This window comes from Fundulus heteroclitus, chromosome 13 (assembly GCF_011125445.2).
Source record: "Fundulus heteroclitus isolate FHET01 chromosome 13, MU-UCD_Fhet_4.1, whole genome shotgun sequence".
Classification (NCBI taxonomy): domain Eukaryota; kingdom Metazoa; phylum Chordata; class Actinopteri; order Cyprinodontiformes; family Fundulidae; genus Fundulus; species Fundulus heteroclitus.
In genome coordinates, this window is record NC_046373.1 from 19008420 (window position 1) to 19034208 (window position 25789).

Below are 25789 nucleotides of genomic sequence, written 5' to 3' on the forward strand. Positions count from 1 at the left end.
AACAGATCACACAAAAAGTTCAATTAGTGGAATGAGTTGGTTTGTTGTGTACAGTATAATGAAGTGTAAAAAGGATCTTTGACACTATGCACGCCCTTCTCTACAGCACAAAGGTAATTAACCTACGTGGTAATATTTAAACTGGTTTTATTTGCTCGGGTAAACAGGTTCATTTTGTAAATGTTAAGGTCTCTTCACAAGAGGAATACATGTTCAAGTAGATAAAACAAAAAATCACTTTACGAGACCAAATGGTCCAATTCATATGCTTGATTATTATATGACATCTAAATTCATTTAAAATCAATGCACTTAGTTCAAATATAATTAACTTCTGGAGCTCAGTTCAGATCCAATCATATGCAATACAATACATATTGATTGTCTTGTTTGAGACAGATGGTCTTTTTTACCAAAGAACTTTTCTGTGCAGCCATGCCTGATCCTCAGCAAGCATGTGAGGACAGTGGAGAGGAAACAGTAACTTTTAACATGATGAAACAACAAGAAAAAAAATCTGAAAAAAATTAGAAGCATTGGTCCAGGTATAACTTTTTATTGGAAAGATAAAGAATGAACTGAGTTACTGACAGCAGTGGCTTCATTAACTACTCCTTCCAGCCGACAGACGCAGCTAAAGACAGAACTACTAAACCAGAGGTACTTTCTATGGGAAAAAGCAAAGAGAGGGTAAAACCAATCCCTCAAACTTTATTTATACTATTTGATACAAATAGCAACACAAATTGTTTTACAGATTAAAAACAAAACAAACCCATATGATCCCATAAAACATTATTGCTTACTCTGAATGAATACATGTGGAAGGCACTGAAAAGTTTTTTTTTATGTTCTGGAGCATAAAAGGTAAATAAAAGTCACAATGAAAAGTTACAAACAACATAGAGATGTTTTTGAGTAAAACTATGCACAACAACATCGATATGGTAGGAATATGCAGGATACCATCATGTGTTTCAACAAAGGTAGGAAGAGATACATCTAAACAACGAGTCGCTGAGCCAGGGGGACTTTCTGTGGAAAAAAACAAAACAAGATCTTATCAAACAAATCATTTGTCAAGTAAAAAAATCAGCCTCATGGTGTGCAAACCAGCCACGCTCTTAAAAGACACTATATCATGCACCTGAGTTTGATGATGTTATTGTTTTTTTAACAAGCTGGCTAAGTGAAGGAGAAGTCAGACAACTTAATTGATAAGAGAAACAATTGCATGTTTAAGTTTTATATTCCTAATAATAATAATAATGATCAAGTGAGATTATCAGGCAGAAAAAGCATCAATGTAATATATATATATATATATATATAATATATATATATATATATCTATATATATATATATATATATATATATATATATATATATATATATATATATATATATATATATATATAATTATAATAGTCCAACAACATTATTGTGTAAGGTTAAAACTCATAAGTTCTGCTAAAAATAAATGCTTTTAGTCCTTTTTTTAAAATGTCCCAATAGGCCATGGTGCTCAACTTAGTTCCGGGGAGTGAGAAGTGATTTGAGCTTTTTTAGCGGAGGGATCATGTTGTAGTGAGAGGGGCGAGTAGATCCTTTAGGTATGGTGGAGCATTTCCAAAGATGCAATTGGTAGGTGGGATTGAAGACCTTGTGGTTAATCCTATTCCTAGTGTTGTACAGTGCTGAAAACACCAATTTATCTTGGGAAAATGCAAATGTTTGCTCATACAAAGATCGCAATGGTTACAAAGTAGTATGATTGGCTTTGGACCATGTGGTTTGACAGTAAATTATATGCAAAAGGGCATAAGCACCGTTTTCTAACAGCAAGTGTTTTGGGGGTGCATATAGAGCTGAAATGTTGGCACTTTTTTCTTTACAAAACAGCTCAAGCACTGTCAAATTAGAGAGTGAGCTTCTAATACTTTTTAAGTCTGGCTACAGATTTCCAGCTGGATTTAAGTCTGGGTTTTGACTGGGCCATTCAAACACATAAATATGCTTTGATTTAAAACTAAAATATCTGCAGCTCTGTCTTTATGTTTACTGTTAGAAGGTGAGTCTCTGCCCAAGATCTCTTGTGCTTTGCAGCCTGTGACAGGTTTTGTACAGTATTTAGTTCAACTGTACTCTGACCTGTTTTCCTATCCCTGCTGAAGAAAAGCATCTCAACAGCATGATGCTGCCACGGCCATATTTCACTGTGGGGACGGTGTGTGGGTCTGTATTCGTGCCATATTCTTTCTGTTTTCAGATTATGTATTAATCTCATAAAGATGAGACTTTCAAAACATGGGACATCCTTTTAACCAGCATCAGAACTTTTTCTCTGACCTGTCTGCGTGGGTTTCTCTGTCTTCATGATGCTCCTTGTTCACTAATGTTCTTTAACAACCCTCTAAGGATTTACACTGAGATCACTTTCCATACAGGCGGACTCTGGTTGCTGAGTTGGTGACTTCCACCAGCAGTTGTCGGAACTGGATTTTATATACGGTTATGAGGGGTTAAATCCAAACACATGGCACACTTTTTAGTCTATACTGATAAATTACTTTAGAATTATGCACTACTTTATGTTGTTCTTTTACATCAAATCTTAAAACAAATAGAAGTTTGTAGTTGTAACATGAGTAAATGTGGAACGTTTTAGTGTAAGGGAACATAACTTTAATCTGGGTTTTGTAAGGAGCTAAATTATTCAAATTACATTATGGATGATAAATTATTCAGAATAATTTTTTTGTCTGAGATGTTTTTTTGTTTTTATAAGGTAGATTTAAGTGTCACTTATGGTGTCAATGCTCCCCTTTTCTCATGCATAATTGTATAATTCATGACAAATATAAAACCTTTATAATAATCTGAATTCAAGGTTTACATTATAAAAAAAAAAGATGTGGTCCAAAGTATCTAAAAGAAAACTGCATTTAGCCAGATATCCTCTGCTAATCCTGCATCAAACCCCGAAAGCGCACCAGAGAACTCGGACAGCCCTCTGATTGGTCGGATCTCCCACGGAGGGCGTGTCCTGCGGCTGCGGGGGTTTAACAAAACCAGTCTCCACGGAGCTCACCCTCTCATTCACTACGGATTTGTTGAGTTCACATGTTCACTCTAAAGTCTTTCTCACTTTTTTTCCCGCGACTCTTAAAGCCTTTTTGGTTTTGAGCGTGCAGTCTCCAGGTGCACTTTACCATCAGCTTAGTGGGCTTTTTTTTTCTTCTTCTCGTCGCTTTTAGTTTTTTTGTTTTGCACAGTTAGTTAGTTGAGTTCCGTGTGTCTCTGCGCTCCACAGCGTCTTCGCTCTCCAGCATGGATCTAATTTGGATTGCGGGCTTGGCTATGAGCTTCTGCGCCTGGTTTGCCTCGGCGGAGCGGCACAGCGTCTACTGGAACAGCACCAACCCAAAGTAAATATCTGTCTTCGTTTTAGCCCTCAGATGCATGCTCAGAAGCAAAGAGAAATCAGTCCTCAGTTTAATTGCTAGTTAATAATTCCTGGTGATCGGTGCTCAGAGTGCACGCATGAATAATTGCGACAAGCCTCCTGTGGTTGTTGCGTTGATGAGTTTGAGATGGAGACAACTGGCTGTTGTTGACATGATAATGCCAGACAGTTGGGAGTGTTTCCCCTCTCTCTCTCTCTCTCTTTCTCTCCCTCCCTTCTTCGCCCACTTTACGGCACTTTCCTTCGTGCTCGGTTATTATTACAGGGCTGTTTATCTGTAGGTCATGGCCCAACCTGTTCTCGTTTAATCCGTTTTGCAATCTGGGTGTGCATGTGCTGCAGAGTTACCCACAGCGTTGTGTTTGTCTTTGTAAACTGAAAGCTGGGCTGCTAAACATTTCCTGCTTTTTAAATGGAAACACGGCTCGAGTTAAATGAAGGGATTTAATGAGAGCTGCGTGGATTTAAAGCCATTATCCAGACGCTTCTTTAAACGAAGTCCCAACTCTCTGCACACATGCCTAGTCGCCCGTTGGACATCACAGAGTGGTCAGTTTTTCTATTTATTTATTTTTTGCTATAGTCGTTGTTGATCGAGATCGATTCTACCCTCTCAAAAACATGTTTCCACAAACCCGTCTCTGATGACGTCACAGAAGGCATAAATCAGCCTATCAGTTATTTTGCATTCATGTTTTGTTTTTCTCGTTTTTTATGTGTGTGTTTTTTTTTTTTTTTATAGTGCTCCCCTTCATAGGTGCTTACTACTGCTCTGTAGGGCTGTGGCATTTGAGCTGTTTGAGAGAACGCTGCATGAAGTTTAAGAAAATCTGGCAACAGTAGAAATGCAAATGTCCCAATGTGGCTTTTCCTGGCTGATACTGATCTTTGGTTGTCTCTGATTGTCCAATTTTAACCCATTTACACCTTTTATCCCTAACAATAAAATTTTTCTAACAATTTGGATACACTCATTGCAAGGGGTCTTCCCCCTGTGGCTCATTGGACCCTCCACAATGGCTCTTAATAATTAAAAACAAATGCAGGTTTTAGCATCTTTTCAAGTTTTTCATATAAACATTGACGTGAATTTGCATAACTGAACAACACTAAAAGTACCAATAATCTTTTTTTAGATGATGTTTTCTTGCCATTAGGTTGAAAGTTAGCTGCTTTTTTTTGTTTACATCATTTTCCACAAACCTCAATCTCGCATAGAGGAAAACGTGTCCATCCTCTTTGATTTGGCTGGACTGAGGGCCGAAATGTCTCTTCGGACTGTGAAGGTTGCAGAACCCTTCATTGATGGAAAAACGGGTCTGAATTTTCAGTCTCTGAACAGATTTTGTGTGCATTTCTCAATACTACACGTGGACGTAGTTTGTGCAGAGGACCGGCAGGGGCTGACTAAAAATAGCCAGATTTCATTAACAAGGATCTTCAGCCATAATTTCGAGCCAAGACTTAAAAAAAAAAAAATGGCGTGGGTATTGCGCTCTGTTAAGATGATTTTCAAGCCCCAATAATGTTGCATCAGTCCTTTCCACCTCCTATCATGATCCCCCTATTATAAGCCCAATACCTCCAGTTGAGTGCATTTGTCCAGCCTATACATTCTCCACCATTCCTGTCAACATCAGGGAGAAGAAGTAAGAAAAATAATCTCAGCGCACGGCGGTCAGAAAAACAGAAGTTGTTTACATAAACTTAGGTAAGTTCTTTGGGTTCAGACTGTACTGGCAAGTCATGCACGTAAGGTGTGAGGTGATACAAGCAGAATATGGCATTTACTCACTTTATAGTGAACATTTGCAGAAAACAATGACATGGGGGGGGGGGGGGTGGATAGCATTCAGTCACAGTTTCTTCAGGCTTCAAGGCCATCTCAGTCAAACTCTGACTGAAACATGCAAGGTCGGATCCCTCAAACTGGGTTCAAAGTCCCAGTCAATAAAGACAGGGTGTGATATAAAGCCTTGAGAAAATAAAATACAACTATATCAAATTAGATGTGAGATCTAAGTATTTCTATGACTGTTTATCTTGTATAATTCATGACAGAAATCATTATACAGAAATCAGTTGGCACGGAGATGATAATCGGCCAATTTTTCCTTGATTGTCTATGAATGTTGATCTGCTGGTCAAATACAAAAAAAACTTCTGTTTTCTCTTATTGATTGAATGCATAAAGACCATTTCCAGTCTAAAAATGCACCCCCCAACAGCATGTCCTTTAACACTACTGGAATTAGCTTCGCACATTGTGGTGCGCAAACACGCAAACTTTGTCAGCTTCCTCATTGTCCTACTCTATAAAAGCACTTGCTATCAATGGTCAAAATCTGAATTAGCCTGTTGGTTCTCCAAGAAAGCTGGAAATTGGAATTGGTCAGGAAAAACCTGATTGCTTGGCTGCATCATTAGAGAAAAAATTACCTATACGGGGACTGTAAACTGATCGCCTAAAGGCAGTGGTACCAAAATGCATGGCTATGAACTGGGGGTTTATTCCTCCCGTGATGTCATCAGCATTTTTTTTTCCATCACAGTTTTTTTTTTTAACATTGTATTCCTTCTATTTCATCACCTATAGTCATGTTTTGCTGTCAGTTTAAGTTTGCTATTGAATAACAGCACTCCACTGGATGACATCTCAAAGGCAAATGCAACAAAAAAAAACATCTGTTTCACAAATTTCTTTCATTCATTGCACATCATTTCAGCTCATAAACCTTTCCACGATTTTTACAGGCTTAACTCACGCCGCAGCGTGTTGAAATATCTGTCGCAATATCCTCCCCATCTGACACTGAGCCCTAACCTCAGCATTGAGTCGGTCGGCTGCTCCTTCTCCTAAATCAGGGAATATCTTTCACGCGAGCTTCGACGTGGGTCGTCGGGGGGAGACAGGGGGGTGTTTATATTTCAGGTGACAGGACGAGCAATAATGGTGCACGACAGAGACAGAGGAGGTAACTCAAAGCCTGCCCAGTAGGTCACACTACGTGGGAGAGAGATGGATTGCTCGGGGAGGAGAAATTGGAGCTCAAATCGCCGGGGTTAGGGGGGGGGCGGCCGTTTGGAATAAGTGAGGGGGGTCAATTAGAATTATAGTTGATGATGTCTGGGGTGGAACGGTCTGCAGAAGGTCAGGTTCGTGAAACCGCAAGCAAAGTCCTGCACACACAGACACACACACACACACACACACACACATGAGCAGGCAAGTGCAAACAGAGCGCCCTGCCAGACGATCCTTCAATCACAGCAACCGACACAGTCTAAATCAATCAGGCTGCAAACACCAAATGTTCTCCCACAACTAACTTTCTCCCCATGAGGGATAAAACTGCATCATTTAACGTTCTCAGAAAGTCCGTAATTACAGCAGCAGAGCTTTTCTCTGAAATTCAGAGGAAAGTCAAAGTCCCAGATGGAGAGTTTTTTTTTTTTTTTTTTTTTTTTTCTCTGCTCCTGCTGTGCAACAACAGTTGTGGCGCTTGCGTACAAACTGGTAATCCGTCTTGTTTGCACTTGCTGTTTTCATCCAAGTGACTGTGCTAAACGTCTCTCTTTCTCCTGCTCTAGCCTTAATCCCACGCAGAGTTTTTTAAACTTGTTTTCATTCAGAACGTTTTCTTCTCTTAATCTCCTCGCTGCCTCTCCTGTGACCCGTCACTTGATCCAATGTGTTGATGTCCGTCATTTCTCCCTGGTGGTTCTCCTTCTCCTCCTCCGGGGTTTATTAACCCCCACCTCCCAGCCCTCCATTAAAAAAAAAAAAAAAAAAAAAAGCCGTCGTTAATCAAATCAATCTCAGATTGATCACTTTGGTCCAGGCGGCTCACGCTCATTTCCTTTTTTCACAGCTTGTTTGTTCAGCAGCACACCCTCATGCATATGCACCGTTTTCCCTGTTTTGCGATCGCGCCTTGGGGCCTGCTGACTTCCAAGGTCGAGCCTGCTTGAACTTTTAATGACTACTTTGTTTCAGTGGGACTGAAATCTGTTTGCGTTTCAACACTTTTGCAATGTTTTCCACCTTTTCTTTCAGATTAGCAACAGCTTAATCAGATTTGTTTCCCAGAAAGTGGAGCGCAGGTTCTTCCTATCAGCGTGGTTCACTGTGTTTTTTTTTTTTTCTTTTTTGTAAAAGGGAGTGTCTTTGTGCAGAAGCTTACTCACACCGTGACTCAGGCTCTCTCATACACATTAACTCGGCCAAGCACACACATGTGCCACGCGGTTGTGAAGGTTAACATCCTCCCTGGGGCCCCGTGAGCCCTGAAACGCTAAATCTGAGGCAATAATTTGCTTTTTCACAGCTTTCTTTTCCCACTTTTTCCTGTCTTTTCCCTGCTGGCAAAGCATGAGAAGACCACCAGCTTCACTCCCCTTCTTCTCTTCTTTTTTTTTTGGCTTTGTACCTGTCGGCTCCTCTCTTCACCTCCTCCCCCCGCCTCCTTTTTGGCAGGGTTCTCGTCTCAGCTTGGCTCGGTGACTTTTTTTTTGTTTTAACTCTTTCTTTACTCATTCCTGCACTGATTAACTTTACGAGCCCTACATTTTTCAGTGAATCTGCTCTAAGTTTGAATATTTATATGCCTCCCTGTTAAAATAGTCCTATTGTACCATTTCTGATTCGCCTGCTTCTGTGAGGTACAGGACGTTTACCGGTATCAAGGTATGCCAAAGTTTAGAGTGGGCATGGTTTCAATTCATCAAGAGATTCATGGATCAGAATTTGGTCACAAACCAATTTTTGTTGTTGTTGTAAATTTGGATTTCTCCTTAAGAATAATTTGGAAGAACAACATTGAAATTCTTTTTTTTTTTTTTTACCCACACTAGAGTGAGCCATCATTGACCATTTATATCAGAAGCACTAGCTGCGCTAGTGTTACAAAATATGTTTCCTCATATTTAGAACATAAATCTTTATAATACAAGCACTGAGATTTCAAACCGGCTGTGAACATTTCCAACTCCATCATCTTCAGTGCTAGACATAAATTAAAATCTGCAAAGGATAAAACGGAGCCAATATGGCTGTAGTCCATCCAAGCTTCCTGTTATCCGCTGACAGATTTGCTCTCTCTTGCAGCCTAAACGATCTATAGAAATATCCTGACATGTTGTGAATTGCTTCCCAGATTTCTCCCACCTGATTGGACCATAGCATAAAGTGATGACACCCCTCCCCCATTTTTACAGAGTACTGCTGGTCAGCTGGCTGAAAGAAGCATCTACACGTTTCCATTGTTTATTTGAAAGACAGATTCAACCATTAAATAACATTTGCAGTGGTAAAAAATGTGGCCTTGTTCACGGGCTAATATTGAGTTGCTCTCTAAACAGTAAACTACTCTAAATTATTTTGTTTGGTCTCTGTCAATATCTAAATAAATAAATCTTAGGAAAACAAACCCCTGTTTTTTTATCATATTTTGCCAGTATCAGGAATATTTGTTTCTTTTCTGTTTTTAAATAAAAGCAATTGGATTATTTTGTACCTTTTTTTTTATTATTTTATTTAAAACTCTGTGAATGAAGTGATGCTGTACAACAGTGGTATTTTTAGTTAGCTTATCAAACCATGAGCATCTCACACCAGCCCATGCTTGGGTTCAATCTGTGCTGTTTTTTAAGCTATGTTTCGGCCCCATGAAGGACTTTCTTGCCATTTAACCAGTCAGTGTGGCTGTTTTGTGATGCGCCCCATACAAATTGGGGAATGGTTTTCACAGTGGACCACAGAAAGAGAATAGTAACTGGTGTGACCAATCCAGGGTCAGAGTTCACCATGTGATGAAGTGGCACAGCCTCTATCAGTCTGTCAGTCATTCTGTCACGGCGGTGGTCCCTGAATGCCACTCTGCTACTCAGGCCGGTGCTCTGCCTCTGGGAAACTCTCTCACTCTTTCCCCATCGCATTTTTTTTTTTTTTTTTTTTTGCTCCTCGTTCGCTCCTTTTTGGCCAGCTTTTATCTCAACTTTACAAGCTGTCCCTTTTCAGTCTATTATTTCCTCACCTCTAACTGTAGTTCTCAGAGAAGGGAATAGGAAAGGGGGGGAAGTATGCTAAGAGGTGTGGAATTTTTTTCCTTCTTGGCACCGAGGTACTTTGCCCTTTCTCTTCACACTTTTTTTTCTTTTTTGCTCTCAGCCATTTCCCTTTAAGCTTCCTCCTTCTACCTTGTCATCGGAAAGCCACTTGAGTCTCTTGTTTTTTTTGTTGGTTTTTTTTGGACTCCTTCTGGTCTTTTCACCTCTCTGTCTGTACGTAGGTGTCCCCCATTGAGTCTTTCTGAACCACTGGAACGAGAAATCCCATGAAATTCGAGAATAATGTTTAGTATTAACGTTACGTGTTTGTTCTGCTTCTGTAGGTGTATTTGCATGTGTGACTCGGAGATTACGGGTAAGATTGGGTTCACCCATTTGGCAAAGAAAGATGAAGCTTTAAATTCAGAGTTATTTCCCTGGGAAAAAAAAGGATCCAGGTTTTCCACCTCAGCTCCCGGTCTGGCCCCATACCCTCCCCCCTTCACTGGTCAGCATTCACTTCAGAAAATTCCTAAGTCGATCCATCTCTGTCTGCCCCCTCTCCCCCTCCTACTGCTCTTAATCTGGTGTTGTAATCTGTCTGGTAAATTCAATCTGCAAAAATTGCTCGACAAACGGACCGTAATCATGTCTGCATTGTCCTTCCCTCTCCTATTACAACTTTTTTTTCTGAAGGATGTTTTATTGACTGTCCCACATAATGAATCGGGCCAAAGACTTTAAACTTCCTGCAGGCGTGCTGTCGTGTCGCCACCGCTGAAGTCTGCACTCCGTCTCCTCCGTAGTGCTGAGCTTCCTGTTGGCGTGTTTTCCCGGGAAAACTGCGTATCCTGTCTGCACAATAAACAATACGTTTCTCACACACCGACACACGCAATGCTGAAACGTCTGAACGCGGTTGATTAAACTTCCCAGGCCTTTATATGACAGCTGTTTGAAGGGTGAGAATAATTAGATTCACAAAGATTAATTGTTTGGTGTCAGATTTGTTTCACAAAAAGGATTTGTTTGAATATATATTTGTCTGGATTCACCTGTGTTACCAGTCTTACCTCCATGAACCCCTCCACTTGTTTCCTTGCCCGTCCTGATTCCTTTTCCTTATCTACGCACCAGACTTCCCGTTTTCCTTACCCGAGCTGCACTGATTTACAAGAATCATAAAGGAAGTAAAATCTCAGTTACAGTCACAAATTTTTTATCTTGATTCTTTTAGATTGAGGAAGTTTGCCAAAAAGAGTTGGATATCATCAAGAAAACACTACATTGTGTTAGTTTGTGAGGTAAATAAGGGTTGTTTTGTAATTTAAGCTTCTGTCCTGCTTGTTATTGGTCCTGTATGAAAATGGTTGCAACCTTACTACAACTGAATGCCTGCCAGTAAGAGCTAGAATATTTAGAGACATTTTCCTAAATGTTTGCAGTGCAACAATTAAATCATTTTTTTTTTTTGTCAAAAATGTATTCCTACATCTATACATCTATAAATACATTGGCAAAGCTGGGTATATTTGCCTTATTTCGTACCTGCATGCTGACACTTTATACCAAACTAATTACATTTTGTACAAACCAATTAATAAAATATATGCATTACCCTTGCACATCAGTTCATTTCTATTCTTGGTAAATTTACCCCTTTGCCATTATGTACCTTCATTTTTGTACCAATATACTTACTGACTCTGCTATGCTCATAAAATGGGCACAATTGAAGAACAATTAAACATTTATTAAAGTAGGTTGTGTATCCTAAATAATTGCCTAAATGTCTGAGGAAGCCTCTGATCGTAGACACCTAAGTTATAGATGATAATAGGCATATAAGAAAAGTGTAATGAAACATTTATTTTTTTATTTTGGATGAAAATAGTGTTTTGTATGTTTTTTTTTTTTTTTATTGTACATAGTAAACTTGATGTGTAAATTTAGACAGGTATAATTGCCATATTTGATGCAGGTACAAAATTTCTACTAGGTGTGAGATGGGTATCAATTGAGGTATGGTTGGTGCTAATTGTCCAGTGGAAGATGGGTTAATTTGCCAAAGGAAAATTGGTACCAGCAAAATGTGGTTGTTGCCAAATCTCATTAATGGTTGAGATGGTTGTAAAATGGTCGAAACAAAACAATAATTTAACTTAATCATGTATTATTTTCTGAAGACTTATGGTATTATTCCATGATTCCATTTATATTGTTTTGGATGCTCATTGGGCCATTTTACACTTATGAAATATGAATACTGAAGGAGCCAAAACATCAGCATCAGCAACCTCCTGCTGATCGATATGATTTAAGCTACATTTACTGCACATAATTAGCAGAATTTAGAGAACCACTTTAAATCACGTCCTTTAATACACTTTGATTTGAAATGAGTAAAAGTCACATTAAGGTCAGCGGCATGTAAATTCCTGGATAAATGGGGAAACAAACTAAAACCATGATTTTCTGTTGAATCTAATACTGGTACCTCCATCCAGGTAATAAAACTTTTACACAAATCAGAATCTGCAGGTCAAACCTTGAAGGCCAACAACAGCTCGATTTGGTGCATTTCTAAAAAATGTTTGAAGCTGTAGCAAGCTACCATCTTAGTCTGTATTGTTAGGGAAAAACAACATCTAGAAAAAGGAAAAAAGATTTACATTGTGGACATCAATCAAGCTACTTGGTTGTACAGATATTTGCCTCCTGAGAGATGTGATGTCAGCACTGACCTTTCTGCTCTGGCCTTTTTATAAAGTACAAATGGCTTTGAGGCCAGTTTGAGAAAGTTGGAAAGAGCATGTGCATTTATCTGGGCTGCCTCAGTACCAAAGCAGAGGCCAATTACTTTAAAGCTTTGTCATTTCTCTGGGTGGCAAAAGCAACTTGGCCTATTCAGCCAGAAACTCCGCTGGAATAACCAATGATGCAGTGAGCGGACAAAGGTTGAATGGCAGGCAGGCGAAAGCTGATTGAGACGGATGGCAAAAAGTCACACAGGGCCACAAAGAGCGAAAAGATGGAATATTATGTTAAGAGGGAGGAGTCGAGAAAGCTCATTGGGCCACATTTAGGCTCGGTACAAACTCTCTTTACACTGCAAATGGCGGGCCAGAGAGAGCCACATACTTGGAATACCACCAGGACAGGTTGTGATTGGTTCAGTGAGTTTGAGGTGAGGAGGCGGGGGGGAGGGGTCGGAGTTGACATGAGGATCTGGTTTGCTTATTGAGTGTTGAAAGACGGACAGAGAGTGGGAGGGGCCGGCCGGCAGTGATGGATGAATGGATAGACAAAAGTTACAAGAGGAATTTCGGGCCAAAACACCGAACAGTCGGACTTTTTAAGGCTCAATCATTGTATTAGGCAGCATGTGTAAAGCTCTTGAAGTAAACTACTCCCTTGTGTCCAATTTTTTCATTAGTCTGTTATCACTTCTCAATCACTGTTTTGCAGCCCCTAAACATCACCAGTGTGTTTTTCTTTTAACTCTAAAATTGTGGCGTATAGGAGTAGCGCCTGCTCTTGATGTGAGGACAATAGAAGTAGAGTTAAAAAAAAAAAAAAAGCCCAAGCTTGCCTGTCTCACACATTACTTTGTCCCTGATTTGGGCCCCACTGTCCACTTTAAGCCCCTGTATTAAGCAGAGTCTGGCCCTGATGAATGGACCACAGCACAAACTCTGCTCCACCCAATAATCCAGGCCTGGATGAGCCGATTAGATGGTCCCACACATTTCCACTCACTCATCCCCGTTTTTGTTCAGGGAAACCTTTGTTCATGTGAGCACAACCCAGGATACCGTAGTTTTATGTTCCCTCGTTAAGACAAAAGGCAATCTTGGTGTCTCTCTATTAGAATTTTCAGTGCTTTAAGATGATTTGACAACTGTCCAACCTTTGATCCAGATCGTGGCCTCCTCGCCTCAGAGGTCCGGCATTCCAAAGGGTGATGGAGCAAAGAGATGGGAGGGTGATGGATGGATAAAAGAAGGGTATAGAGGTCGAGTAGAAAGGAAAAAGGAAAACCTGGTAGATTAAAGAGGAGAGATTAGACTCCTGCTCCTACCAAATAAATCAAGAATTCCTTTGCATGAGACGAGGAAGAGGGGCCAGAGACGGTCTGTTGTGCATTTTTCACCAAAATTCGTGACCACTTGACATTCCTACTCTGCGCTATCATAGCTGTTCCTTATTGGCGTTCATCCTCCACCTTATCGTAGCTGAAACGCACTCCCAGATTCCTCAGAGCTGGGGAGAAGCAAAAAAAAAAACACACACGCCCTCTCAGACATAAACAATCACACACTTGGATGTATCAGGCCGAGACAGACACGCATGCGAACAATACTCGCTGCATGCCTCAGTTCCACAAATCATCCGTAAAGAGGGAAAGCAGCCGCTCCTCCGCGCCGTGACATTTACAGAAGCCCGGTCGTGATTAATAGAAAGCATCCTGGCTTAAACAATTGGAATAAATCAATACAGTCCATTAACAAAAGTGACGGCAAGAGTCTGGATGAGGAAAATGACAAGGGACCCCCACGTCGGGTATGAAAGAAAGATTTGTCAGGGGCTGGAAAGTGGAGGTGGCATCGTTTCACTCTGTTAGCTTAACTTTTAAACACGGGAGCCAGAGTCCTGTTTGAAGGGAGTTGCTCCAATCAGTTAATTAGGCTGATGGTGTGGAACGTTTCTACGGCGAGGCATTGGACGCAAACAAAAGGCAGCGGGATAATTAAAAAGTGTTTGCCATTAATGAAAGGCATTAGCCAGCCTCCCCCCCCCCCCCCCCCCCCCCCCCCCCCCGGTGTGCATTCAGACACCGTTCTCCCTGCTAAATGAGCCGCTCCCCATCAGCACCGTCAACAGAGGCGGCGTATGACACGGGGCGCACTGATAAAGCGAGAAACAGAAACACTTACCGATGGGGGAAACTTCAAAAGCTATTCCCAACTGGAGCCCTTTGACCTGCCTCGCCCACTCCTATTCATGTCTCCCGTCTCCCCCGCTCAGACTCTCACCCTAAATGGGCTTGAAAGTGGGGAGCGGGAGGGTATAATTACCCCCCTCCAGGGTGACTTTAATACCCCTTTTTGTGTTTTTAATTGCACCCCCCTTCGACCGTCTTTTGATGAACACATCGGGACCATACCACAACCAGTGGGTAATCAAGGTGTATGCAGTTTTTTTTTTATTATTTGTAGTGGGGGGGTGGATAGCTGTCAGGGATAACACAGACAAACCTTGCTTGTTCAAATGTGTTATCGATTTAACTGCAATTGAAAGTAACAGCAGGAGGAAGAAAAAAAAAAAAACACTTTAAGCACCAATCTGGTAAACAGAACGCGGCAGGCATACGGGAGATAAGCGCCGAGCTTTCTGGACCGTGGCAAAAATGATCATTATTGTTCTCCCTCTCCACAAGTTGGCTGTTTCACACTGTTATCAGCACAGCCCGCTGGAAGTTTCGCAAATATACTAAAGAGGCCTTGTATTCAAATGGCGCTGGTGGTTTATCTGGGCATCAGCAGCGAGGGAATGCAGTCAGGCAGAGATTGGTAAACCGATTTAGGGGGAAAGGGGAACCAAAAAGGGGAGTCGGGGGGGGGGGCTGGAGCTTGGAGCCACAACGTCTATCCTGTTACCAGGGGGTATCAAGACCTATGGCAACAAACAACCTCTCTGACTAATGAGCGACCGGTGCCTGTGCATTGGCCTGGGCACTTTGATCGTTAGTCACACATATGGACCCTGTCACTGAGACCCCCACCAAATGCTATTTGTTACATCCAAAGGGATTTATGAGAAAAAGCAGAATTCACAGAGATAGATCTACCCTGGCTTAACGCCCTGAAGGCTTTTGAGAAGTCACAACTTGTAAGATCTGTGGTAGAGCCAGTTTGCTGACTTTTTATTTTCCAGCTCTTGAAAGCTTTACCTTACATACATTCACCAGCCACTTTATTAGGTATATATGTTACAGACAGCTTGCTGAACTTTTAAACTGAACATCCGGATGAGGAAGAAAGGGGACTTAAAGTGACTTTGAATGTGTTGTTGATGCCAGATGAGCTGGTTGGAGTGTCTCAGAAACTGCTGACCCACTTTGATTATCAGTTCAATTCCATTTTCTTTATATAGCGCCAATTCACAACATATGTCATCTCAAGGCACTTTACAAAGTCAAATTCAATCAAATCATACAGTTTCCTATCTAAGGAAACCGAGCAGATGACATCAAGTCTTGACAAGCAGCATTCACTCCTGGAGAAGCGTAGAGTCACAGGGAGAGTCGTCTGCATTGTTGATGGCTTTGCAGCAATCCTGAGCATGCATGAAGCGACAGTGGAGAGGAAAACTCCCCTTTAACAGGGAGGAAAAACCTCTAGCAGAACCAGGCTCAGTGTGAACGGTCATCTGCCTCGATTGACTGGGGGTTAAAGAAGACAGAGGAGAGACACAAACAAGCACAGAAGCACACATTGATCCAGGAATCCTTTCTATGTTAGATGGTAATAGTGGATGATCTGTCTCTCCTGGATGGTGTCACAGCTAACAGAATGCCAGACCAGGTTTACCTACTCTGAAGAGAAAAATGGCAGAGAACAAAAAGTTAAAAGTTGAAATAACTACAAACAGTGCAAAATTGGAGAACAGTAGGAGAACCCAGCATAGTGAGGAAAAATAGACCCTGATGTCCTCCAGCAGCCTAAGCCTACTTTCTGATTTACACAGAATGGTTCAAATAAGAGAACAATGGTTGTAGGGAGAAAAATGCCTGGTAGATCTCAAGGCTCAAAAGGGAAATGGTGCTGATTTGGTATGAGATGATAGAAACGCAGTAGTTATTTAGATAACCACTCACACAGAGTACCATCTCCAAATGCACAACATGTCAAACTTCGAAGCACATGCAATAAAAACCTGAGAAAATAAAGTTTTACAGTAATGGGTTGGAGAAACGGTGCCTTTTCAGATTAGTCTAAATTTTTGCTGAAACATTCAGAACGACATAAAAGCATGTTCCAGACAACTCAGGCTGCTGGTGGTGTTATAATGGTATGGGGGATATTTACTAGGCAGAATTTGGGTCCCTAACTAACAACTGAGCAACATTTACAGGTGCATCTCAATAGATTAGAATAAATAATTGAAAAGTTAATTTATTTCAGTAACTCGCCAAGTGAAACACATTATGTAGATTCATTACGCACAAAATTACGTTTTTAAGCCTCTCTTTCTGCTAATTGTGATGGTTTTCAATTAAAGCTAATGGAAACACAATATTTAATTCATTAGAAAATTAGAATATTAGATCTGATCAATATATAAAAAGCTCTAAATGTATGAAAAGACTTTAATCATTTATTAACTGAAATTCACTTTTAATATGACAAACGAGCCTCATCGGACCATATGTATACTTTCCAGTTTTCTGAAATGTACCGATAAACACAGCACCCTACCTGAGTATAAGTTCTCATGGTAGCTATTCCTTTATGACCACAGTGTTCCCATCTTCAATTGGCTACATCCTGCCAATAGAAAGTTTAAATTATCTCTTTAACTGCTTCATTGAGTAAACTTTGCTCCAATTTCTCCACAGTTGCTCAGTCTCTATACACCAGGATATGGCGAAATGGGAGCTTCACATTAGGGGTGTGCAGCAACTGCATGATGCTATTATCTTAATATGAACCAAATCCTGCATTAAAGTTCCAGACACCTTGTTGTATTTGTGTTCAAAAAAGAAAAAAAGACAATTTTGGAAACAAAAATAGGTGTCCAACCTGGTACTGGAAAGATCTACCTAAAGAAATGTGCTTTGAGTGCATTCAAACAGCTGCTTGTCTGTTTTTCCAGCTTTTGAAAGGGAAAAAAGACTTTACATGTCTTCACTGCAAAATCAACAAAACTCTATATTCTGCTTGAAAGCTGTTAAAATATTTAGGTCTGTCAAATCTCATCCCTCCTTGGGGATTCCCTTGATACCTCAGAAAAGTAAGAGACTGTAAACCGATCCACATTTCTTTGGGGGGGATGGGGGCGGTAATCCACCAGGGGAGGAAAAGTGGCTCTGTGTGGGAATGGTGGGTGTAAATATTAGGTAGCTACAGCTTTAGTTTGTTGATAGATGGGAATTAGTGTGAAGTGTGTGCGACTTTGTGTGTGTTGCGAGCCATCAGCTACTGCTCCTGGCTGGTGATGGATGGCTTTAGTTGAGCAAGAGCATTAGCTCTGAAATACCTTTTGGTGGCACGTCCCTGGAAATAAACTCATAATATCTCCGAAGGATGTACTCTAGAGGGAGAGTGAATCGTAGATTGTTGAGTTAATTGTAGTAAATAAATACTCTTGTGCTCAAGTGGGCTTTTCTGTATTATTACAGTGTGGAGCGGGCTAAAATTCATCTTTTTCTGCGTGGGGAAAAAAAAAAGTTTTGGTGAAGACTATCGTAAAGAGGGTGGAGGACTGAAGGGAGGGATTCATGGAGGAGAGACAGTCTGACTGTCTCTGTGTTTGTAATGAGAGGGAATGTGATGGAAGACATTTGAAGCCTATCAACATGCAGCGTGTTCGTTCATCTTGACTAATGAATGGGTTAAAACATATGTTTCTGTCTCCTATGCAGTTTAGTGTATCTCCACCGTGTTCTACAAGGCACTCATTATATCACGTTCTATATAGAGATGGGGGGGGAACGTTCTGAGCGCTACCCGTGTGTGGCTTTATGTCTTAGATATTCTTTGAGTTCTCCTAATTCTATGTTGCATAAATAATTACCAGCAGGATTCCCGAGAATGAGCCACAAGTTTGGGATGAACAGCATTATTTTGTTGTTATTGGGTTTTTAAAAAAAATATAAAAACCGCATGCCTTAATTCAATAATGTCTTAATTTGCACTTCGTGACTCTTTTATTATGACACAAATTGACTTTACTCATTAGATATTTCTAATTTTATACTGCATCCATTCACACAAGCATTGGACTGCTGCTGTAACTGCGTCACACACTTTATTATGTAAAACTGTAAAAAAATAAACAAATAAAAAGCTGTTAATGCTGAAGATGGCTTTTGATGTTGAATTTTAAAATGTATATTTGACATTTTATTGTTTAGATTTGACATTTTAAAGTTGTTGACAGTACATACTTTCATCATTTGATATCAGCCGGCACTTATCAGCACATTTATTGTTCTTGGGCATTTTAAAACAATTTTAAAAATTCCAATACTTAACTATGTATGAAACGTGTTTGGAAGTTAACTGTGGCGTTATCCTAAAGTTAGCAAGCTATTGCTAGCTGGAACTAGAAATCATGATTTTGCTGTTTTGGGGTGAAACCACAGCTTATTGTTAACATAACCTGTAATTAAAAATAAATTTTATATTAAATTGGATTGTGTCAAACATGTTTATTGTTTAGATTTTGGCATCAACGTTTTAAAAACAAGATCTGTACACATTTCTGTAGTTTAAGCATGTAACTGGTAAGAGCAATTATTGCTCTTGAGTATTTTCAGAAGTCTAAGGAAATCACAAAAATTAGCCCTTCATGTTAATGATCGCATAAGTATAAAGTTAACATGCTATCTGCATGCTGATTTTATGCTCACCTTTACCTGGAGGTAAATTTTCCAAACTTTCTTTAAAACGCTAACATTACCCTTTATGCAGATATGATTTTTATACATTTATAACACTAGCACAGGCATTGACTGCAGCTGTAACTATATTACAATCCTCATTATGCAAAAAATTATGAATATTAACAATCGGCAACTATTGAATGTAATCCTGTAAAAATATTTATTGGAATTGTAGCCCGTGTGTCATTAATTTAAAGGTTAATACCTGGTTGAATTGCGGCTTATTTCTTATCTTGCAGCATACAGTGCAGCTCTGAAATAGTTTTATATTTGCCAATTTGTACCCTGCCCACTTATCAGTGGTGGAATCAGGGCAATTGATTGGCTCTGGCATTTTCTAAAACGCTATAATTAGATTTTATCGCTGATGTGAGCAAGCCACTGCAGCATCGACATGCTAATGTTAGCATCAGGCTGCAGTGCATTACGTTACAACTGATGTATCATTACCATACAGTCTAAAGGAATGAATATTTGGTAGATTATAGAGTGAGTGAAAAATTACATTTAGAATTTTTACCAACACCACATTAGGGCTCCTTATTGACTTGACTATAGCGAATAAGTGGTTTAAACAAGCCACTTTCTCAGTCTGAGTGCATTTTTCCATTATGCATTCTGATACTCTATCTGTGAGGGTGTTTGTGTGTAGCCTTGCCGCTGTCGATACTCATCTCTTGTCTTGACGGCCCAGCTGACTGCTAATGTTTCTTTGTAAACATCAGTCAACTCCGGTGGGGGATGTGGGATCGATGTGCGCTCTTTGTCAGCTCCTAACGTCGCAGCGGACAACTGCCACCTCACGTTCATCCATATTTATGCGCAGCTTCTCCGGCGGATCGCTTTCTCTTGCGGTGTTTTCTCTTTTAATTCCACTAGAACAAACTCATCTTCTCACTCAAACGTTCCCTCTATGTCCCTTCCTCCGTCTCTCATTCTCAGGCTGCTCAGTCTTTCCTCTGATTTCCCTGTTGTACATCTGCCATGAAACCGATCAATATATAATCACAGGTTTTGAGGCTTTTATTTATCACCGCTCCAGTTCTATAACTACGGTTATCAGTCTGATGCCACTGATGTAACCTTCCTCCCCCTGCCTCTTTTTTCCCCCCCTGCAGGTTTCAGCGAGACGACTATGCCGTGAAGGTGAAGCTCAATGACTACCTGGACATTGTGTGCCCCCACTACCCTCAGGGTGAGGTGCCGCTGGTGGACGCCGAGCGGTATGTGTTGTACATGGTGGAGCGGGAAGATTACGAATCCTGCAAGCCTCAGTCGTACGAACAGATGCGTTGGGAGTGCAGCCATCCGTTTGCCCCTCACGCGCCGGAGAAGTTCTCTGAAAAGTTCCAGCGATTCACTCCGTTCACCTTCGGGAAGGAGTTTCGTCAGGGAGAAAGCTACTATTATATCTGTAAGTGTTACGTTTTTTTTGCATTTTTTTTTTTGTGTCAAAGTCATTTTCATAAGTTTAAAATGAGGCATGGATTGAAGAAAACTTCATTCTTCTTATCTTGCATCTTTATTTTACCATAGTGACAATATAATAAAGCTTTTTTTTTGTTATGAGTTATAAACTCATAACTGCCTGTATTCAATAAGAAGATTTCCTGCACTGTCTGGAAAATTGTGAAACTTTGTTTCAAAAATGTCTGAGGTCTGGATATGTATAGAAAATTGGTAAAAAATAAAATAAAAAAATTAAAACAGAATGCACTACAATACTTGCATTTACCGCCTGTTCCTGGTTCTATTGTCTACAAGTTGCATCCTGTCCAGTCTGAAATTTTGGCAGGTCTGCTCTTTGTATGTCGCCGCAAACAGCTTCTGCTAATAACAGATTCTGTAGTATTTTTTTTCACTAGATTATATTGTAAATGTTATAGTTTAACCCTAAGGAAACATTAATGTAACATATTTTTATTTTGTTTAAAAGGTTAACGCAAATTCTAATCTCAGAATGGCTCCAAAAAAAGGGTTAAATTAAAGTTAATGTAATTATTCTCAAGCTGAAATCTTGCCCTGATCAGGAGCGTGACTACAACAATCTCTGTGCACCAGCTGGAGTGTAGCGTTCAGCTCTTTGAAGCTTATCGTGTACAGGCTGTTGGCATAGTTTGTGCAGTGTTCGCCTTGCTAGACTGTGCACAGAGCTCGTGCAATTTTGTCACCCTGGCCATGGCTGTAATTAGAGGAACGGTGGGACAAAACTCACTTTGCCCGGTTGCAGATGGCCTCCCATTGGTTTATTGCCAAGAATTAAAGTGTGTGTGTGCGTGTTTGTAGGCTTGCAAGCATGAAGGTGGATTAAAGGGGAGGATAAGTGCATTAGTCTAGATGTTAATGGCTGTGTTGTTTTCCCATCTTTCTTCCTCTGCAGCCAACCCTTTGCACCACCACGGCAAAGAGTGTCTCAAGCTCCGGGTGGACGTCATCGCAGCTGATGGTGAGTTCACCTAAATCTCTGATGAAAGGAGACTAGCTGAGAACAGACCAAAGCAGGAGATCTAATTGTGTTTTTTCTTTTCACTCAGGCTCCCAGGAGGCCAGAGTGGCCAACAAAGGTACAGGCGGGGGTGGAGTTGGAGCAGGGGGTGGTGCTCACAACCCCTCCAACAGACCTGCAGGTACATTTACCAATCCTTTAGTGGCACAGTTTTTTGCAAAAGCTTTCAGACCACTTCAAGATTTCCACATTTAGTCCGTTTCCAGGACTTTCTACATTCAGAAATCTGAAAAGTGTGGCTTGCATTTGGCGTCTTGCTAAGAGGTGAACCTCCGCACTACTCTCAAGTCTTTTGCAGCCTCTAAAAAAGAAGACACAGATTCTAGTCAACTCTGATAACTTATTGTAATTCTTTCAAGCTTCTATGTTAGTGCAGGAAAAACAGTATTCGCACTGCATGACACTGCCAACACCATGTCGAATTGCAAAGGTGATGTGTAAATAGAACTCCTTATGGTTTTCTCATATAGAAAATAATTGAAGATTTGGTTACTGCGCGACTAATAGGTCATCTCAACACATTCACCCACTTGAGTTGGGAATACAGCTCCTTTAGAGTTATCATTTACCTTTTAGCATCCTATCTGAGAACTTCTGCAGATTTGCAATACTCTTACCATTTTTTACCTTTACGATGCCGTTTGTTCACTTATTCTCCTAAAGAAACTTTATCTGTACTTATGCTGTAATTAAATTAGACACAGGTGAACTCTATTAAACCAATTTAATTGATTAGGTTTTATTTAGGGCTAGCGTAGTAAAATTAACTAAATATAAAAACAATCCCAGGAGATTGTATTGACGTTTCTGGTTGGAAACGGACTATGTATAACAAAGTTCAAGTGGTCTGAAAACCTTAAGCACTGTAATTCAGGCCGAGTTTGAGGGAGTTACCGAGGTGTAACTTAACGCATCTCCTTTGTTCTCCATCTTCCAGCAGATGAACCAGTTGAAGTCCTGCCAGATGTCCTAAGCGTCCACTCTGCAGCTGCGGCTACGTCGCTCTCGGTCCTGTCATTGCTAGTCCCCTTACTACTTTTGTTACACTGAAAGGACGTGAAATGACTTACTTTATTCAGGGACTACAGTGAAGACAGTCCGTGGGGTTGGAAACCACTGACTTAAAGCAAAAATATTACACCCAGTGCTGGCCACTGGAAGAACCCTTCAGAACTTGTAAAGTATGGATGAACCCCTCATTGAGCATTTGAGTCAAAATGTTTGTGCTTGGTCTTATTTTCAAGAAGATTACAGTATTTTTTACTTCTTTTTTTTTTTTTGCAAAACAAGGCCCTCTTTGCATTGTATTTGTCAAGAGGGCTCTACAACAAAACTTTTTGGAGGACACATTCCTTCTGAAACTATGAAGACAAAGAAGATCTCAACGTGGATGAAGAACATTCAAGAGCACAAAACAACAACTTGACCATTTAGGGATTGGATATCTGAACTCGAGCCAAAGAACAGCCCTCTCTCTCCAACATGTACACTATTCCACCCTTGAGTATTGTGTACTGATTTGTCGGTGTTTTTATCGTTACTGAGTGCCGTTGATGTCTCAAGTGATTTTTTTTAATTTTTTTTATTCTAAATGTAGCATTTACACACACAGGAGCTGTTCTCGTCACCTCCATCCCTTTGTGGACCATGTGCTCACACACTGTAGCACTACAAGTACGCATACAGTGGCTCCTAGAAGGCCTCACATACCTGTTAATATGCCAGGTTTTTCAGATAAATACTTTTTTAAAAACCTTTTTCCAAGTGAAATGTGACATTTAGTTTGTACAACTCAACTGAAAAACAAACCAAGAAAAAAGATAAAACCCTACAACCACCTTGTTGCACACTTGAGCACACCCTTGAACCAAAATTTTGTTGAAGCACATTTTTATTTAATTTCAGCATTTAAACGTGTTTGGTGGGAGTCTGTCTGGATGCCACATCCTAACTTGGAATTATTTACCTGCTACACCTTGAAAGGTTCTGCAAACCAATCAGATTGTGAGGACATCTATTGCCCTCAGCCCTCTTCAGGTGACGTGCCCAGATTCCCTTTTGAATTTATTTCAGGTCCATAGCTGGGCCTTTTCAGAATCTTAACTTTCTTTCCATGAACCCTTTTTTACTTCGTTAATTTGGATATAAGCTTGGACTGTGATGCTGAAAGATCAAATCTCAAATCAACTTCCAATCGCTAGAAGACACCTGAAGGTTTTTGGGCTGAAACTGTCTGGTTTTTAGAGATATTTAGAACCTTTTCCACCTTGACCAAAAAACTTTAGCTCAATTTCAAGAAAGGTAACCCCATAGCATGACACTGCCACTACCATGTTTCATATGGGTATGGTGTACAATTTTGATGATGTGCTGTTTTTGTACCAAATATACCTTTTTGGGAAGGGTGCCCCAAAAGTTCAAGTTTGGTTTCATCAAACTAAAATGTACTTTCCCAAAAGGTTTTGGGAGATTTTAACGATGCCTCAGAGTTCAATTTGGAGGAAAGTACATATTGCAACCTTGCTACTTAGTCCAGACGTACAGTACGTCAAACCTTGGTGGAACATGTGGAACCCAACCAGTACTTGTTGGAAAGTCCTGCAGCTCCTTCAGCGTTGCAGTAGGCCTTACTAACAAGTCTGCTGGCTTTTCTTTTTCTTTTCTTTTTTTAAGTAATTTTGGAGAATTTTCCAGTTTCTGTAATATTTCCTGCTGTCCCATTTTTTTTTTTTTTTCAGATTTTTGGTGCATTCCTTTGCTGTTACATTTCGTGCGTATACCGCGCCTGATTGATACATTTGTTCAACGTTAGTTTTGATCCTCTAAAATTTATCTGCACACTCTGCAGAATGCAAATCAGCAAATATCAAGAAAATCATGAAATCAATTTAAAATTAATGTTCCCTATTTCTACATGCAGGTTTTTGCAGCTAATATTGGAATTTTTTTGTATAAATTTGTCACCCTTTTTGTTGAATTTCTGCAGGATAAATGCCAGATTATACGTGGAAAAAGTTTTTGAAATGATTTATCTTGGTCTCCTTTTAACGGGGGGGTGTGTAGACCTTTAGGGGCTCCTGTAGTTTGAACACTGACGCACACCGCCAGCCGATGCTGTGTGAACACACTCCATTACACACTACATAATTTTACATGTACATTCTGTGAAGATAATTTATGACATTTTTTTTGCAGCTCAGAAGTTTTACTGTACATACCTTGTGCTCACTAAATGTAATGTTTACTGATGGCGATGAGTGCTGGGGAACGCATGCGTGTGTGTCTTGAACTGAGAATAAGAGAATGTACTTTAGCTGTGGGGGTTACGATTTGGAAGAGTGTTGAGACAAAATGTTCCTTCTGCCAATAGCAAAAACACTGAGATGACGGTGTGTATTGAGGAGAGGCTGGACTTCTCCGTTAGCTGGGTTAAGCCACTGTACTGGTTAAACTCTCTGACATGAAGGGCTGGTTGAACTTCTTTCTAGGCGTTTAGTTTTAGATCACTTAATAAAAAAGTTAAAGCTTATCAATCACCAGTTGTCAGCAGAACAGGACACAGCATCGAACGGAGTTGCTAAGCTCATCTTCACCTGACCAGAAACGACAAAGCACAACAGTGTATGACTACCATCTTTCTTTGTCTTGTTTTTTTTTTACCTGAACTCTTGATGCCTAATTTTGTACATGTGTAAGTAAAAGAAGTGTATAATATGTCCATATGTGTAAATAAATATAGATTATATAAAAGCCGAGTTTGATAAATGTGAAAGATTTTCATGTGAAATAAAAAAAAAAAGATATTTTTGGAAAACCAGACCAGCATTCTTGTGTTTATCTTCTTCAGTAATTGTATTTGTCTGAACGACTGAATTCTTTTACAGCCATTATGTTGCCCAATTGATTTAAAAGCACAAAAAAATTAAAGGTTGAGATGACGTCAGAAACGTCATCTCAGGCTTAGGAGTTCCTAACACAAGGATTGCTCCAGCTGAAGCCCAAGTCTTGGATACCTGTGTGTGGTGGATTTTGAAGCACTGTCTTTAATTATAGTCCACATCTGTCCCCAAACTCTTGAATGGACTTTTCTTAACAGTC

General features: G+C 40.2%; 1 protein-coding gene across 2 annotated transcripts; it reads left to right on the forward strand.

Annotated features, from left to right (window-relative positions):
- The first annotated feature begins 3087 nt into the window (after nucleotides 1-3087).
- efna1a (ephrin-A1a) lies at nucleotides 3088-25510 on the forward strand. Of its 2 annotated transcripts, none has more exons than XM_036145287.1 (5): nucleotides 3088-3429; nucleotides 20304-20599; nucleotides 21566-21631; nucleotides 21720-21812; nucleotides 22629-25510. In XM_036145287.1, exons 1-5 carry the CDS (start codon nucleotides 3332-3334, stop codon nucleotides 22739-22741), a joined length of 666 nt encoding a protein of 221 aa, XP_036001180.1. In that variant the 5' UTR covers nucleotides 3088-3331; the 3' UTR covers nucleotides 22742-25510. The 2 variants fall into 2 exon arrangements, with proteins under 2 accessions (XP_036001180.1, XP_036001181.1); XM_036145288.1 differs by having other exon boundaries at nucleotides 22632-25510.
- The last annotated feature ends 279 nt before the right edge of the window (nucleotides 25511-25789 follow it).

What these genes read in the sequence shown, in the direction of transcription:
- efna1a (XM_036145287.1), top strand. Translation starts at nt 3,332, where the DNA reads ATGGATCTAATTTGGATTGCGGGCTTGGCTATGAGCTTCTGCGCCTGG. An exon ending in GGACGTCATCGCAGCTGATG is followed by an intron (nt 21,632 to 21,719) that starts GTGAGTTCACCT and finishes CTTTTCACTCAG; the next exon opens with GCTCCCAGGAGGCCAGAGTG. An exon ending in CCCCTCCAACAGACCTGCAG is followed by an intron (nt 21,813 to 22,628) that starts GTACATTTACCA and finishes TCCATCTTCCAG; the next exon opens with CAGATGAACCAGTTGAAGTC.